General features: G+C 42.3%; 1 protein-coding gene across 1 annotated transcript in view; it reads right to left on the bottom strand.

The window, feature by feature from the left end:
- The window catches only part of Mypn (myopalladin), a 68,718-nt gene that overhangs the window by 34,112 nt on the left and 17,473 nt on the right, over positions 1-17,133 (bottom strand). The window contains exons 2-5 of the mRNA XM_042696474.1: positions 15,834-16,009; positions 12,027-12,078; positions 10,163-10,277; positions 8,820-8,891 (exon numbers count right to left, since the gene is read on the bottom strand). Coding sequence (XP_042552408.1) covers positions 8,820-8,891; positions 10,163-10,277; positions 12,027-12,078; positions 15,834-16,009 — 415 coding nt within the window. The remainder of the gene's footprint in view (positions 1-8,819; positions 8,892-10,162; positions 10,278-12,026; positions 12,079-15,833; positions 16,010-17,133) is intronic.

The raw sequence follows: 17,133 nt of genomic DNA, 5'->3' as shown, positions 1-17,133 counted from the left end.
GAACTCCAGGGCAGTGAGGAGCTCAGGTGTGGGTGGAGCTGAGGACCAAAGCTGGGCATAATGCTTACAACTCTTATCTCCAATTTACTACCAAAAGACAGACGTATAGCTGTGGCTTAAGTGGTAGAGCACCAGCCTTGAGTGAAAGAGTTCAAGCCCCATAACGGTTCAAAAACAATCTGGCACAGGACTAGGAAGGTGGCTCAGTGGTAGAGCGCTTGCCTAGCATGCATGAGGCCCTGGGTTCGATTCCTCAGCACCATATAAGCAGGGGAAAAAAAAAGCCGGAAGTGGCACTGTGGCTCAAGTGGTAGAGTGCTATCCTTGAGCTGAAGAGCTGAGGGACAGCACCCAGGCCCAAAGTTCAAGTCCCAGGACTGACAAAAAAAAAAAAAAAAAGAAGCTTTTCCATACTTCCACAATAAAAGGCTTACCAACACTACCTTGAATCATAAAATACTGGCTGTGGAGAGCAGAAAACACATTTTCATTTTGCATTTGCTTTCTCACTCATTATAATGTGAACTTTAATTCATCTGGGCACCACTGGCTCACACCTGTAATCCTAGCTACTCAGGAGGCAGAGCTCTAAGTATTATGGTTCAAAGCTAGCCCAGGCAGGAAAGGCCATGAGACTCTTATCTCCAAGAAACCACTCAGAAAACTAGAAGTGACACTGTGGCTCAAATGGTAGTACTCGCCTTGGTTGCAGAGCTGAGGGACAGTGCCCAGGCCCAAAGTTCAAGACCCATGACTGAAAAAAAAAAAAAAAAAAAAAGCTAGTCCAGGCAGGAAAGTCTGTGAAACTCTTACCTCCAATTAACCACTAGAAACCAGAAGTGGTGCTGTGGCTCAAATGGTAGAGCTCTAGCCTTGAGGAGAAGCCCCATGACTGACAAAAAATAAATAAAAAATCATACATTCTTTGGTGTAGTTGGTACTTCATTTCTTTAGGTAAATGTATGAACATATTTTTTATTTCTCATTTTGGCCAAAGACTATAAACACATAAAGGTTATGATTTAACTTGTTCTACAAACTCTGCAAGTAACATACTTCAAGTCTTTCTATTATTCCACAGTTCTTTGACCTGCATTTAGGAAATACTGGCTATTGCCTCAGAGAAAAGGGGAAAGCCATTATTTTTTGTTCGTTTGTTTTTGGTTTTTGTTGTTGTTGGTCTTCTGGGCTTGGGCTCAGCTCCTGAGCTCTTTCTGCTCAAGGCTAGGGCTCTATCACTTTGAGCCACAGTTCCACTTCTTTTTTTTTTTGGTGGTTAATGGGAGATAAAAGTCTCACGATAACCTCTCTGTACAGTATCTTTACAATAAAAAATATATATTTTAAAAAAAGTCTCACAAACTTTCCTTCCTGGGCTGGCTTCAAATCTCGATCTTCAGATCTTAGCCTCCTAAGTAGCTAGGATTACCAGCATGAGCCACCAGAACCAAGCTATGGTTTTTGTTTGTTTGTTTGGTGTTGTTGTTTGCTTGCTTTTGTCACTCACTTAGAAAAAATTTGTGAGGGTTTGTTTTGTTTTTGTTTTTTTGTATCCTATTACGGGGACTTGAACTCCTGGCCTCATGTTCTCACTTTCACTTCCCACGTGTAATCTTTACATCTCTTCCCTAAACAACTTATGATATTTTGTGCATATCCCTAACGCATTTGTCTAAGGAATTTTGGGGCGAGGATAACCACGCATTTTCTGGTATCGACTTAATTTAGAGGAATATGTAAGTTGGTAATATGGAAGCCAGGGGGCACTGTAGTTCAATGTCAGTGTTTGTTCTTTTGGGGAGGATACAGATTTGTCTGCTGAAGTAATTCAAGATAGGAATAGCACCCTGGTTTCTGAAATAATAAAAAGATTTTTGCTAAACATCTTCTAGTGATAAGAATGGTAAGCCAGAAGCATACATAGGTTTTGGGTGCTCTTAATAAGTAGCTATGGCTTCTGCTCCCATCTCTAATCAAATTTTAAACTTGAATGGCAGTCATCTCCCAGAAATTCATACATGAAGGAGCCTTTGTTTTGTGTGTTTTGTATGTGTGTGTGTGTGTGTGTTTTGTCAGTCATGGGGCTTGAACTCTGGGCTTGGGCGCTGTCCCTGCACTCTTCAGCTCAAGGCAAGCACTCTACTGCTTGAGCCACAGCGCCACTTCCAGTTTTCTAGTGGTTCATTGGAGATAAGAGTCTCATGGACTTTCCTGCCTGGGCTCGCTTTGAACCATCATCCTCAGATCTCAGCCTCCTGAGTAGCTAGGATTACAGGTGTGAGCCACCGTCACCCAGTGTGTTTGTTTATTTTTTTCTGAAGATACAGAGCTTCCTGCTTGTTAGACTAGCCTTCTAACACTTTAGCTATTCCTTCAGTCTTTTGGGCTTTTGTTTTTCATATAGGGTCTTGTGCTTTTACTTGACCAGTCTTAGCTTGAGATTCTCTCACCCCTTTGAGTGGCTTAGATTACAGGTATGAACCAAGGCACATGAACCCAAAATGGAATTTTTATTCTGTTTTAAGACAAATTAGAAAATCAAACTACTATCTCCAGTTAATCTGGTAAGGGCAGAAGGGACTGAAGAAATGAAACATGGCACATTTATAAACAGATACAAGCAGATTACCTCATATAGATCAATATATTTGCTAACATGGCTTGTAGTCCAGTCATATGTCACTTAATCTCAAGCCAAAGTGTTCATGATACTGCAGCATAAGGACTAGGCCTACTCATGTCTAGGATAGGAGATGAAAGTTCATCCCAATGCGTCATTTAAAAAAAGAGATGTTGAGGGTTGGAAAAAGTTGTTGAATTGGGCCTTGGTGGCTCACACCTGTAGCCTTAGAGGACTGCTCAGGAGACCAAGAGCTGAGGATCAAAGTTCAAGGCCAGCCTGGGCAGAAAAGTCCACGAGATTCTTATCTCCAGTGAATCAATAAAAATCTGGTAGTGGAGCCGTGGCTCAAGCCAGCCATGAGTAAAAAAACCAACTGAGGGCATAAGGCCCCAAGAACTGGTACACACACACACACACACACACACACACACACACACACACACACACACAAGACAAGTTGTTGAAAACCATCATTATAAGAATGATAGGGCTGGGAAGATGGCTCAGTGGTAGAGTGCTTGCCTTGCATGCATGAGGCCCTGGGTTCGATTCCTCAGTACCACATAAGCAAAAAGAAAAAAAAAAGCCAGAAGTGGCGCTGTGGCTCTAGTGGTAAAGCACTAGCCTTGAGCTGAAAAGTTGAGGGACAGCACCCAGGCCCAGAGTTCAGGCCCCACAACCGGACCCCCCCCCCCCAAAAAAAAAGAATGATAATAGGTGTTGTTCCTGAAAACTGCTTTTCTGCCAAGTCTCGCGTAGGAAGGGGATGGCTCAAATCTCTACATATCACGGTCTGATCAGTGACATCATTTAGTCACAGCGTAGGTGACATTAGCTCATCATAGAAGTAGGTCTTAGGCTGTTCCTAATGGAGTGAGGCTATGGTTTAGATGTGGAAAAAGTATGTTGCTCTAATTGTTCACATGTAAGGTTGATTTCCAGAATGTTGATGCTTAAAGACTGAAGAATTACTAAGAGGTAGGGCTTGATAGGAGGTCACCACTTGCTAGCCCCATTCCTTACTTGGTATTTTGCCGTATTCTCTCTCTTGCTTTCTTTTCCCACTCTCTCTCTCTCTTTTTCTCCTCTCTTTCTCCCCACCCCCTCTGTTTCTCATTTATTCCCACCACTGTGTTGCCCTCCTTCATGAGGACCTCATCAAAGCTCAGCTGCCTCCAGAACTATACTCTTGGAACTCCAACAGCACAAGCTAAACAAACTTCTTTCCCTGTCAAAGCACCTACCCTCCGGGGTTCTGTTATGGTAACTAACAGAAAGCAGACACATGGTATGCATAGAGTTGATCATTTTCATCTCAATTTTACTAAAGACCAATGAAACAGTCCCCAAGTGACAAAGATTAAGTTAATCTTTACTAGGAATTACAGATTTGAACTAAAAGTCATTGTAACCAAAGGTCATCAATCTCCTGAGCTAACCGTGTCCAAAGTACAAATTCATCTATATTATCACATTAACATCCAAGAGGATGTTTTTTCATAGGGTGATTTGACAACACAGTTTTGAGAAACATGTCTTGTTGGATTTATTGTCCCTAAAGATACTTTGAAGCCACAAAGATTTCTTTCTCAGCAGAAATGGAAATCTTCAGCCCAGAATATAAGTTACTGTGCACCTGCTTTGTGCCAAGCATTGTGTCAGGTGCTATAAATGTGAGCGGAGCCTGAAGTCAATGGCTCATGCCTGTAATCCTAGCTACCTCAGGAGGCTGAGATCTGAGGATCTCCATTCAAAACCAGCCTAGTCAGGAAAAGCCGTGAGACTCTTTATCCCCAATTAACCATCCAAAAAAAAAAAAAAAAATCCAGAAACATAGCTGTGGCTCAATTGGTAGAGTGCCAGGCTTGAGTGAAAAAGCTAAGAGACAGCATCTATTCCCCGAGTTCAAGCCCTAATACTAGCACACAAAAACTAAATAAATAAAACAAAAATAAATGTGAGCTCCTGCTTAGTAGGCCTCTGCCCACAAATGTGATCCAAAGACATCTTTGAGAAAGAACATCAACCTGATTGGTTAAAAGATGTTAGCTACAGGGCTCAATTTGTCATTCTGCTTTTACACTCAGTTGATCTTTTTGTACTTTGGGACATTATGCAAACAAATGTGTTCAGTGCTTTTTAGCTGGAATGGAATCGAAGCAGTTTTACTGATAAAGAACAGAGTGAAGGTCCTGTGACATTCACTGTCACAGATGCCTTGGAATTGATGGCTTGATAGTGTAGGGCTCTTGAAATTTTTACAAATCTGGATCTAGTTATTAGATCAGTTATTTCAAGGTTTTCTGCCTCTGCTTTTATATCATGAAATGCTCTTCAATTCTCTCTTCCCCTGCCCCCTTGCGCTCTTCAAATTACTGCTGAAGCAGCTGGAGGCAGGGCTGCTGAACCCCTGAAAGTCGGCCAGAGCAGCTGTTGGTAAGTGGGGGCAGCGATAGGAGCAAGATTCTAATTTGATCACCTCCCTCCCCCTCCCCCTCCATCCACACTCAAGAAGTGTGAGTGCTGTTGCCCCAGAAGAGGAGTGAAAGTAGGAGAAAGGGTAGTTTATCTCTGTCCACAGTTAGAGAGGTTGAGCAGCCAGTTAGGAGGCTGCATAGTGGCTCGTTCGGTAATCACAGCTACTCAGGAAGAAAATGGAGATCAGGTGAATCTCAGTCTAGGGGCATTGGGCCCAAAAGGATAAAACCCTATCTGAAAAATAACTGAAGCAAAAAGGCCTGCAAGTGTGGCTCAAGTGGTAGGATACTTGCCTATTAAGCATAAGGCCCAGAGTTAAATCCCCAAATCAGTACAAAACAAAACAAACAAATGAGCACCAGAAAGCCATACCACAGCAGTCCTGTAGCTCAGTGGTTAAGGACTTGTCTGGTGCACTGGAACCTTGGGTTCAATCTCCAGTACAGTAAGCAAACAAAAACATGTAGGAATGAGTGGTCTAATATATGTATGGATTCCCATAGTCTTCAGCTTTTTCTGGACAATTCTCCTTTTCAATTTAAACTTCTTTAAAAAGAATATAAGCTGGGCCCTGGATCTCATGCCTGTAGTCTTAACATCTCAGGAGGCTGAGATCAGAGGATGGAGGTTCAAAGCCAGTCCAGGCACAAAAGTCTCTAAGACTGCTATCTCAAATTAACTATCATAAAGGAGGAATGGACCTATGCCTCAAGTGTTAGAGCACTAGCCTTGAAGGAAAAAGCTAAGGGACAGCATCCAGACTCTGAGTTCAAGCCAGAAGAAGAAGGAGGAGGAGGAGGAGGAGGAGGAGGAGGAGGAAGAGGAGGAGGAGGTGGTGGTTGGAGGAGGTTGGGGGAGGAGGAAGAGGGGGGGAAGAAGAGGGGGGAGGAGAAGGAGGAGGAATTCTTGTGTCATCAAAGGAAGAAAAGGAGTTAAATAAATCTGCGCTCTAATCGCTGCTTAAAAATAAAATGGCTCCTTGCCATAATTGCCAAAGAAATGCTTTGTAGGGCAGTAAAGAAAGTGAGTCATGGAGGCTGGAATGCCAGAAGTCCCTAAGAGGGAGCAAGAATAAGCAGAGAAACCCTACATAAATGATCTGTTAGTGCTCTTGGCCAGGTAGCATTGCCATCAGTAGCCGTGACTCAGAAACTTGCTAATGACACTGGCGGTGACTATGACCTCAATCTTGCCCTGGCTGGCAGAAACCAAATGCAAGCACACCATTGCTGATAAGTCTCTCTGGAATTTGATCCAGAGCCCATCCTAGCACCTTACCTCTGAACAATCTCATCCCATGTATGGAGGCAAAACACATGTCTAGAGGTCAAAGCAATGATCCTTTTGTCATGAGGGAGCTCATGCCTTTAGACTTAATCTAGCAAATAGTATATCTAATGATTGATTTGTTTTCTCTTTTGTATTACCCAAAGGCAGATGCATCTGTCAATCACATTAATCTTGTATTAATCTGTGAAAAATATGTAAAAATAAGAGTTAAGGGTTCCTATCAGATCTTCTTTTTCCTTTCCTCCCTCCTCCCCCCCCCCCCCCCCATTGCTCTCCCTTCCTCCCTTCCTTCTTTTCTTTCTTTTTTCCAGTGCTAGGGATTGAACCTAGGGCCTCCTGCAATGTTTTACAGCAGAGCTACACTGACAACTCCAGACTTCTTAAAATACTAAAAACAGCTTTGAATCTATTACTACCTTTATGAACTTTTCAAGGTGATTGGGAATTGCTGGAAAGAGAACAGCTTTATTTGTGACAAACATAGCTGACATAAGATGGGTGATATAAGTGCTTTGAACACAGAGAGGCTAAGATTTAAAACTGAATAGAGCTGGGTGCTGGTGGCTCACGCCTGTAATCCTAGCTACTCAGGAGGCTGAGATCTGAAGATCACGGTTCAAAGCCAGCCCAGGCAGGAAAGTCCATGAGACTCTTATCTCTAATAAACCACTAGAAAACTGGAAGTGGCGCTGTGGCTCAAGTGATAGAGCACTCACCTTGAGCTAAAGAGCTCAGGGACAGCGCCCAAGCTCAGAGTTCAAGTCCCATGACCCCCCCCCCCCCACAAAAAAACAACAACAAAATAACCCACCCCCCCAAAACTGAGGAGATACTGTCTTCTATCTGCCTAGACAGATGATTTTGAGGACAGGAAGGGAAGAGATCTTTGACTGGATATCAACTGTTCCATGATTTGGCTGCCTTTGAAGAGTTAGCACTGTCTCTAAAGTGTGATAAATGGCTGTGATAAATGAAAGTAACAGCACTGATTTCTCTGGCACTTATGTTTAAGGTTAGATGACTTAGCAATGCCAAAAGAGGTGGAAAGAAATCATCCTGTTATATCACATATTCGTGGCCTGCCATAATTCCTCCAAGTCTCTATCTATCAAGTCACCTGTTGCTGGCCCTAGGACTTGAACTGACAGCCTTAGCACTGTCCCTGAGGTATTTTGCTCAAGACTAGCACTCTACCACTTGAGCCATAGCTTCACGTCTAGCTTTTTTGGTGCCTAAATGGATATAAGAATCTCACAGACTTATGTGCCTAGGCTGGTTTCAAACCATGATCCTCAGATCTCAAGCCTCCTAGGTAGCTAAGATTACAGGACATGGGCCACCAGCACCTGGCTACCAAAACATATTTGTTAAGAGGATAAAAATATCTTTTTTGGTGTGCATACAAACAATAAAATATGAATCTAGGCATAGATCCTACCATGAGGTCTTCAGAATATGGGAAAATCCGATGTCACTCCATTTGGTCACCTTTGAATTTCATGCCTTGGACAACATACATACACAGTCTATTGGCAAAGAAAAAGACTCATGGACTACGAAGTTGAAGAACTGGTTTGCGGGCCTAATTCTGCAGCTAACCTGTTCTGTGACTTCAGCTAAATTGTTTAATCTCTCTGTGCCTCCTTTGGTTATTCCACTGGTAGATGAAAGTGCCTGACTGAATTTTCCAGTTCTAAATACAAAGACTCTGTGATTCAGCACCACAGTAGCTGATACCAAGGAACAGAAAGAGAAAAGCCCTTTGTCCTTGAGTGAGACTTTCTGGTAAACTTCCTAAGAACATTTCACTCCATCTCCTTGAGCATAAAGACAGGTGTCTGTAACTAGATTCTTCTGGAGGTCCAAAGAAGCCTTTGGAGTCATAAGTGCTGGAATCTTTCACCTGACTTTCAGAAGTGGCTGTTTTGTTTTTTTCTTTTAATAAGTTTTTTATTGTGAAAATACTGTACAGAGGGGTTACAGGTACATGAGGGAAGTGACTGTTTAACAGTCCTAAATGGCCACAGAAATCAGGATAGTGAAATGAAAGACACTGCTTTTTCATTACAAAAATAAGTAAAATAAAATACAACAACCCTGTTATCAGAAACCTAGGATTTGAGCTAGGCAATGGTTGGTACATACCTGGAAGACTGAGATAGAAGGATCAAGAATTCAAGGCCAGCCTGGGCTACATTTTGACACTTTGTCATTAAAAAAACAACAACAGCAAAAAACATAAATATAGGACTTGAGGTGATAGTGCAACAACAATTAAAACTCCAAACCCTGAGACCTATACTGTACACTTATACTAGACCCAGTTCCTCAGATAAAATCACTGAGTCTTGGACCGTATAGCTTCATTGGGTGCCCACTGCTGTGGTGTAAAGATATCACAGAAAGACAGAAGTCATGCTTTGATTACCTTTGTAAACACGGGAGCTGCAATGATGGGTTTTCCATCCAGTCCTTGCAAATAGTTGGTGGGACTCTGACACTGTCAGAAGGAAACCACAATTAGAGTCATTGGTAACACATGAGGAGAAAGATAGCAGAAACCTACAGAGTTTGATGTATACAATTATTCTCTAATCCAGAGTCTGAGGCCTGAGGTTGTGAATCACAGACTTCAGCTTCTAGACTGAATTGATAACATTTTTTCCCTTAGGTTTTGGCACCAGTGAAACATGTACTGACTCTCACCTCTAAACACGCGGAGCTACCTAAAGGTCAGCAAGCGTCCCCTGCAAAGACCTCATAACCTCCTGCATACTCCTGGGTCTGCCCAGATTACAGTGAATTAGAACTAAAACTCAACCTCTGCCCTACTAAGTAGGTCAGATATGTAATTCTGAATTTTTAAAGTTGTAAGGGCAGAATACTTAGTATACCTATCATCAACAGACATATTAATACGATTTTGCAAGGATATTCAGATAGTATGATTTCATGTTTTTAAAAGTATCTACTCATATATGCATAAAAATTTCTGGAATTATTTAGAATGTTATCTGTAGGAGGTACTTTTGAGGAGGAGGGGAATGGTGATAGCACCCTGAGTAAAGATTTTTTTTCCCTTAATATTCTTTTATACTTTGAGTGTCTTCTTTTTTTTCTTTTCTTCTGGTCCTGGGGCTTGAACTCTAGGCCCGGGCACTATCTCTGACCTTTATTTTTGTTCAAGGCTTGAGCAACATTGCCACTTCCAGCTTTTTCTGAGTAGCTTATTAGAGATAAAAGTCTCACAAACTTTCCTGCCTGGGCTGGCTTTGAACCACAATCCTCAGATCTCAGCCTCCTGAGTAGCAAGGATTACAGGTGTGAGTTACCAGCACCCAGCTTACTTTGAGTGTTTTCTAATAAGTATATATTATAAATACTAATTCAAAAGATGAACGTCTTTTATTGTTTTCTAAAAAGATAACTTCCTGCTTGCTCTAATTAGAAAGTAGAATTCTTTGCAAATCCCTGAAATTGAATTTCTGTGGTACAGTGTCTGTCCTGGACCAGCCTGAGAGTTGGAGGGTGACCACATATGACATCAGCACACTTTATGAAGAATAAAGAACCAATCAGTTCCCAAAGCAATAGGGACCACCATCTCATACATTGGGGATGGGGGTACACAGTGGTTTTCCATATGATAAAATTATAATACAGAGGAGAGCATGATGGCCCTGCTCATATAAGATGGTCATGATCACAATGGATGTCCATCGCAGTCATGATAATTGTGTTCCAATTATGCAATCGTGATCACTGTTATACCTGCTGGATGGTCGATACTCTGGGTTGGGTTGCCAAATGCTGGGCTTGGGGCACTGCTGAAGGAATGGCTGCAGAGGTAGTGGGGGGTGATGACACCTCATTTGGCTTCTGGATTCTGAGAAATGATTGAAACATAGGGTATCAGACAGAAGTATAACTGTGAGAAAGCTTTTCAGCAAAACAAATAGTGCCCCCATTGCTTACAGTCAAATGTAATAAAAATCTTTGACAACATTCTACCAAGAGCTTTGAATTGCTTTGTTAGTCAGTTCAAACACACATGCCTGTAGTTTAGACATTGTCTGTGAGGAAACAGGGTAAGGGGAAAGGGAAAGAGAGTGATGGAGGGTGGGATAATACCAAAACATGTGTGTGTATATGTGGCCTAAGATAAATCACTCAAAGCCGTTAAAGAATGGGAGTGGGGAGGGAAAATGAAGAGTTAATCTGACCCATGTACAACACATACATGTTGAATGGAATACCATGGTGAAAACCCTCTGTACAATTAATATGCACTAATATAAAAAAGAATATGACTTGCCAAGATAATTGATACACACACATGAAAACATAATCTAAATAATTCTAACATAGATAATAAATAACATTTAAATTCACCACATTCTGTGTTCTTTTGTTTTTAACTGTATTTTTTTTGTCTTTTCTTTTTTGGTACTGGGGATGGAACCCAGGACATTGCACTTGCTAGGCAAGCGCTTTGCCACTGAGCTACATCCTAGCCCTTTTTTTTTTTTTTTTGCCAGTCCTGGGGCTTGAACTCAGGGCCTGGGTGCTGTCCCTGATCCTCTTTGTGCTCAAGGTTAGCACTCTACCATTTGAACCACAGAGTCACTTCTAGCCTTTTCTGAATAGTTTATTAGAGATAAGACTCTCACAGACTTTCCTGCCTGGGCTGGTTTTGAACTGCAATACTTAGATCTCAGTCTCCTGAATAGCTAGGATTATAGGCAGGAGCCACTGGGGTTTGGCATATTCTGTGTTCTTATGAGTAATATTTAAACATGATTTTTATACAAAGCTATTGGATGATTTGTGTGTGTGTGTGTGTGTGTGTGTGTGTGTGATCATAATATATATGTGCTCAGAATCTGTCCCTTAGCTCTTTCACTCCAGTCTGGTACTCTACCACCTGAGCCACAGCTCCACATCTGGCTTTTGGTAGTCAGTTGGAGATAGATGTCTCATAGACTTCCCTCTTATACAGCTAGAATTTCAGCCATGAGCCATTGGTGCCAGGCAGGTTATTTGCTTTTTTACTCTGTAGATATAAGTATGATAATATTTCATAGGCGATTCTTTCCTTTGTGGTATAAGGGATATAAATGGAGTTGTGGGCTTCCAAGACAGGCACTCTACCACTTGACACAGATCCAGATCTCCAGCCTTTTTGCCTTGGTTATTTTCAAGGTAGGGTCTTACTTTATGTGTGGGCTGCCATTTTGTGCTTTTCCATGTCACTGGGGATTACAAGAGCATGCAACTCTGCCCAACCATTGAATGAGATGTAGTTCCTCAAAATGTTATGCCTGGCCTGGCCTTCAACTATGATTTTCCCATCTCTACCTCCCAAGTAGCTAGGATTACTGGCTTGATCCACTACGAAGCTCAGTACATTAAAAAATATTGTAAATATTCAAATTAATCTGCTAGGAAATATCTAAGCAAAAGAAGTAGTCTTGTCCAAGTCTTTCCTTTCCCTCTCTCACTCCTTCCTTATTTTTTCATTTCTTTTTGGATTTTACCCTGTAACTAACTACCCCCCTTCAAGTTGTAGTCACTAATTAGGAGTTTTCTTAGGATCTAAGGATGCAAAGACTATAAAATAGAAAATTAGGATTACCGATTCATCTCTTCCTTGTTAAGGTCCCCTTCAGAGTCAGAAGAAGAAACTCCTGGGGAAAGAAAGACAAGATAAGGGATTTTTTTTTTTTTTTTTTTGTCAGTCAGGGGCTTGAACTCTGGACCTGGGTGCTGTCCCTGAGCTCTTCAGTTCAAAGCTAGCATGCTAACACTTGAGCCACAGTGCTACTTCTCGTTTTCTTCTGGTGGTTAATTAGAGATAAGAGTCTCATGGACTTTCCTGCCCAGGCTGGTTTTGAACCGTGATCCTCAGATCTCAGCCTCCTGAGTAGCTAGGATTACAAGCATGAGCCACCAGTACTTGGCTTAATTTTATCTTTTTATTTTTATTTTATTTTTTGCTGGTCTTGGGGCTTGATCTCAGGGCCTTGAGCTCTGTCCTGAAGTTTCTTTTGCTCAAGGTTGCTCTACCACTTGAGCCACAGCTCCACTTCTGGCTTTCTTGGCAATTAACTGGAGATAAGAGTCTCACAGGCTTTCTTGCCCAGGCTAGCTTTGAACCTGATCCTCAGATCTCAGCTTCCTGAGTAGTAGGATTATAGGCATGAGCTACCAGCGTCAGACAAAATAGGAGATTTTTTAGACAATCATTTGTGAAACTAGTTTCTAAGTATTTGAGACCTAAAAAAACAAACTTCAACTTAGAAATAACTCTTAGTAAGTCCCTGTATTAATACCTAATTAGAGGTTGAAATTGTTCAAGGTCACACGGCTAGTTAGTGGTAGAGTTCAAGTAAACTGGGCCAACTTTGAAGTGTTCCAGAATGTAAAGCACCTGCTGATGTCCTTGAACTAACAGAGCAATCTTTGGAGTCATTCTTGGGTGCTCACAAATCCTCCCACTCTTGGCCTATACAGATTGAATAAAAGATGGGATTATAGCAGATTCCAAACATTGTAGGTGTAGGTGGGTGCTCTTCCGTCCTGTCCTAATATTAACAAGTAACACTTCATCTCATAAGTGGGGGGAGGGGGAAGTGTGTGGAATCCTGTTGCTATAAAATAAGGAAAACCTAGCTATCCAATCTCAGCACTGTGAGCAGAGCCTTGATCCAGATTGAGTTCTCAAGACCGTGAAGTCCAAGAAGATGTAACAGAGCTAAATCTGGAGGTATTTATTGTACTTGGAAAAGGCAAGGATTAAAAAAGAATGTATTTATTTGATAACTGCTTATAAAATATTTATTAAAATATTCACTATGTGTCTATGAACATCATTGGAGAGAGAAATAAAGAAACTAGGCACCGATGGCTCACACCTGTAATCCTAGCTGCTCAGGAGGCTGAGATCTGAGGATCACGGTTCAAAGCCAGCCCAGACAGGAAAGGCCAATAGAACACCAGAAAACCAGAAGTAGCACTGTGGCTCAGGTGGTAGAGTGCTAGCCTTGAGCTGAAGAGCTCAGGGACAGCGCGCAGGCCCAGAGTTCAAGCCCCTTACTAACAAAAGAAGAAGGAGGAGGAGGAGGAGGAAATAAAGAAATAAAGAAGAAAGAGACATCTTGGCCATCTAGTTTGGCAATGGGTATTTTTTTACCATAATAATACAATATGTAAACACTAACAACAAGACATATGTAAGTGTCGGAGGCATCGACTCACAAGACCCCATCTGAGTTCCTGTGCGCCAAGAGGTGCATGCTGGCATGTGTTCCTCTGTGGGGGAAGGGAGACATCCCTTCCTCCATGTGGGGCAAAGGCCCCGTGCCAGGCTCAGGTGATGGTTGTCAGGAAGTGCGGTTGTGCTCCTCCTAGTTAATTGTGTAGAATTAAGCCTCAAGATTCCTCTTGCTTTTTAATAGAGCCCACCTGCACCTTGCTTCCTCTTTTTTTCTTTTTTTTTTGGTTGGTTATGGGGCTTGAACTCTGGGCCTGGGCGCTGTCCCTCAGCTCTTCAGCTCAACAGCTCAAAGCTCAAAGCTAGCACTCTACTACTTGAGCCACAGCGCCACTTGGGGCTTTTTCTGCTTATGTGGTGCTGAGGAATCGAACCCAGGGCCTCATGCATGCAAGGCAAGCACTCTACCACTGAGCCACTTTCCCAGCCCCTTTGCTTCCTCTTTTATTACCTTGAACGACTCTTTCCGATCACCCATTAAAGGTTGCTAATTGTCCACATTCCCCAAGAAGGTCAACTTGCTGTCCGTGATTATCTCTTTTTTTGGTCGGTTGTGGGGCTTGAACTCTGGGCTTGAGCGCTGTCCCTCAGCTTTTCAGCTCAAGGCAAGAGCTCTACCACTTGAGCCACAACACCACTTCCAGCTTTCTAGTGGTTTATTGGAGATGAGTCTCACGGACTTTCCTGCCTGGGCTGGCTTTGAACCGTGATCCTCAGATCTCAGCCTCCTGAGTAGCTAGGATTACATATGTGAGCCACCTGCACCCGGTTTTCTGTCAGTGATTATCTTGTAACTGTCCTGTGACTGTCCCCTGACTACAGACTTAACCTTCTCTGCCTCTGTGCCCCATATAAGTGTATGATGTTTTAATAAACTTTGTCTATACCATGATAAAGAATAGCCCCCAGAAAAGATTCAGAGAGTGAAATACAATAGGAAGCAAAACTTAGGAAGATATATGAGGCACATAAATTGATTTCTTCCCTAAAATTAATCCTCATGCAAGTTTAGTGCTGGTGTAAATGCCTTACCAAATATTCTCTGCTGGACACCATACTTCTGCCTTTGCTTCTCTCCTCAGTACATTCTCACTCAGAGCTTCATCTAAGAACTAAGTCATATCATGCCTTGTCTCTGCTCAGAACCCTCCAGAATTTCCATCTCCCTTACAGTAAGAACCAAATCTTTGCAGTGACTTACAAGGACTTAGGATCTGCTCACCTGCCTTGCTCAACCTCATCTTGAACTTCAGTCCTCATCTGTTAACTTCCTTCCTTCCTTCCTTCCTTCCTTCCTTCCTTCCTTCCTTCCTTCCTTCCTTCCTTCCTTCCTTCCTTCCATGGTGCCTCATCTCTGCCTTAAAACTAGCACATTTGCTGGGTTTGGTGATAAATGGCTGCCATCTTAAAACTCAGGAAGCTGAGGCAGAAGGAATCATGAGTTCAAGACCAGCCTGGGTTACATAGCAAGAATCTGTTCCCCTACCCACAAGATTTTTCTGCCTACAGTATTTTTCCTTGTTATCTTTGTGGTCATTCTCTTATTTCTCCCAATGTCACTTGGTTAGTGAGGTCGTCACTGGCCACCCTATCAAAAATCATACCCAGCTGGGCGCCAGTGGCTCACACCTATAATTATAACTACTCAGGAGGCCGAGATCTGAGGCTGGTTTGAAACCAGCTTGGGCAGGAAAATCTGTGAGATATTTATCTCCAATTAACCACCAGAAAAATGGAAATGGTGCTGTGGCTTAAAGTAGTACAGTGCTAGCCTTGAGCAAAAAGCTCAGGGACAGTACCTAAGCCCTGAGTTCAAGCCCAATGACCACTACCAACAACAACAAATCACACCCACATACGCATATTTGCATGTACACATTCACACTCACATACAACTCCTGTCCATTATTCTTGCTATTTTTTCCATTGTGTTACATATGCCTATCACATTTTATATTTTATTTCCTCATTTATTTTGTCTTTCCTATTATAATTTAATATAGTAATTTAATCGGTATATGAGTCTAGGGATATTTGTTTACTTGGTTCATTGTTGTATGTCCACTGCCTAGAGTAGTGCGAGATAGAACAGGTCTTTGGTAAATGTTCCTTTATTACAAATATATGTTTTAGTCATACGTATCATGTTCCAAGAGTATTTTGCTTTACCTTCTATGTAAATCTCAGCAGAAGTTGAATCAGTGCCATAGATGTTGGAAGCAAAGCAGGAATAGCGTCCTGTGTCCTCTTCAAAGGCTTCAGCAATGGTGAGAGAGTGCAGGTTTCCCGCCTGCACGATGTGAATGTCTGGGGAATTTTCAAGCTCCTTGCCTTCACAGTACCACCTGCAAGAAAGGGACCATGGCCATTGAACATGAGACCTGATAGCACAGATGGCTCCAGATGTTCCCGGAGCAGAATTCTGTGACAAATTTCATTTAGAGTCAGAAAATGAAGCAGTTTTATTTGGCTGTGACAATGAGAAGAGTAAACAGTATTCAAACTACATCGACCCTTGACTCAATTAGAAAATGGCCATTATTAAGAATAATACAGGGGCTGGGGGCCGGTGGCTCACTCCTATAATACTAGCTACTCAGGAGGCTGAGATCTGAGGATTGCAGCCCAAAGCCAGTCGGGGCAGGAAAGGCCCTGAGACTCTTATCTCCAATAAACCACTCAGAAAACCGGAAGTGGTGCTGTGGCTCAAGTGGTAGAGTGCTAGCCTTTTGAGCTGAAGAGCTGAGGGACAGCACCCAGGCCCAGAGTTCAAGCCCCACAACTGACAAAAAAAAGCAAAAGAAAAGAAAGAAAAAGAAAAAGAATAATACAGGGGGAAGTAAAGAATAGTGGGAGAACAACAAGGGAGGGGATAACAATGCTCTATAAGAAATTACTCATTGCCTTGTCCTTGTAACTGTAACCCCTCTGTATGGCATCTTTACAATAAAATAAAATTTGAAAAAAAAAAAAAGAAGAATACAAGCTGGGCACCAGTGGCTCACACTTGTAATCCTAGCTACTCAGGAGGCTGAGATCTGAGGATCATGGTTCAAAGCCAGCCTGGGCAGGAAGGCCTGTGAGATTCTTATCTCCAATTAACTACCTGAAAAGCAGGAAGTGGAGCCATATGACTCAAGTAGTAGAGTGCTAGTCTTGAGCTAACACTGGAGATTGTGCCCAGGCTCTGAGTTCAAGCCCCAGGACTGGCACAAAAAAAAGAAAGAAAAAGAATGATACAAATTTCCAGGAATCAGTGGTTCATTCCTAGGCTGAGATCTGAAGATCATGGTTTAAAGCCAGTCCAAGCAGTAAAGGCCCTGAGACTCTTAATTTCAATTAAGCAGGCAGTAGAGCTGTGGCTCAAGTGGTAGGGCATTGGCCTTGAGTGAAAAAAAGCTAAGGCTCTGAGTTCAAGCCTCAGCACTGTCACACACATGCACACACACACACACACACACACACACAC

The sequence above is a fragment of the Dipodomys spectabilis genome, unplaced genomic scaffold, assembly GCF_019054845.1.
Source record: "Dipodomys spectabilis isolate Male_0828 unplaced genomic scaffold, ASM1905484v1 ptg000207l, whole genome shotgun sequence".
Classification (NCBI taxonomy): domain Eukaryota; kingdom Metazoa; phylum Chordata; class Mammalia; order Rodentia; family Heteromyidae; genus Dipodomys; species Dipodomys spectabilis.
Note: the sequence above shows the minus strand (reverse complement) of the source record. Positions and strands in the feature narration are given on the sequence as shown.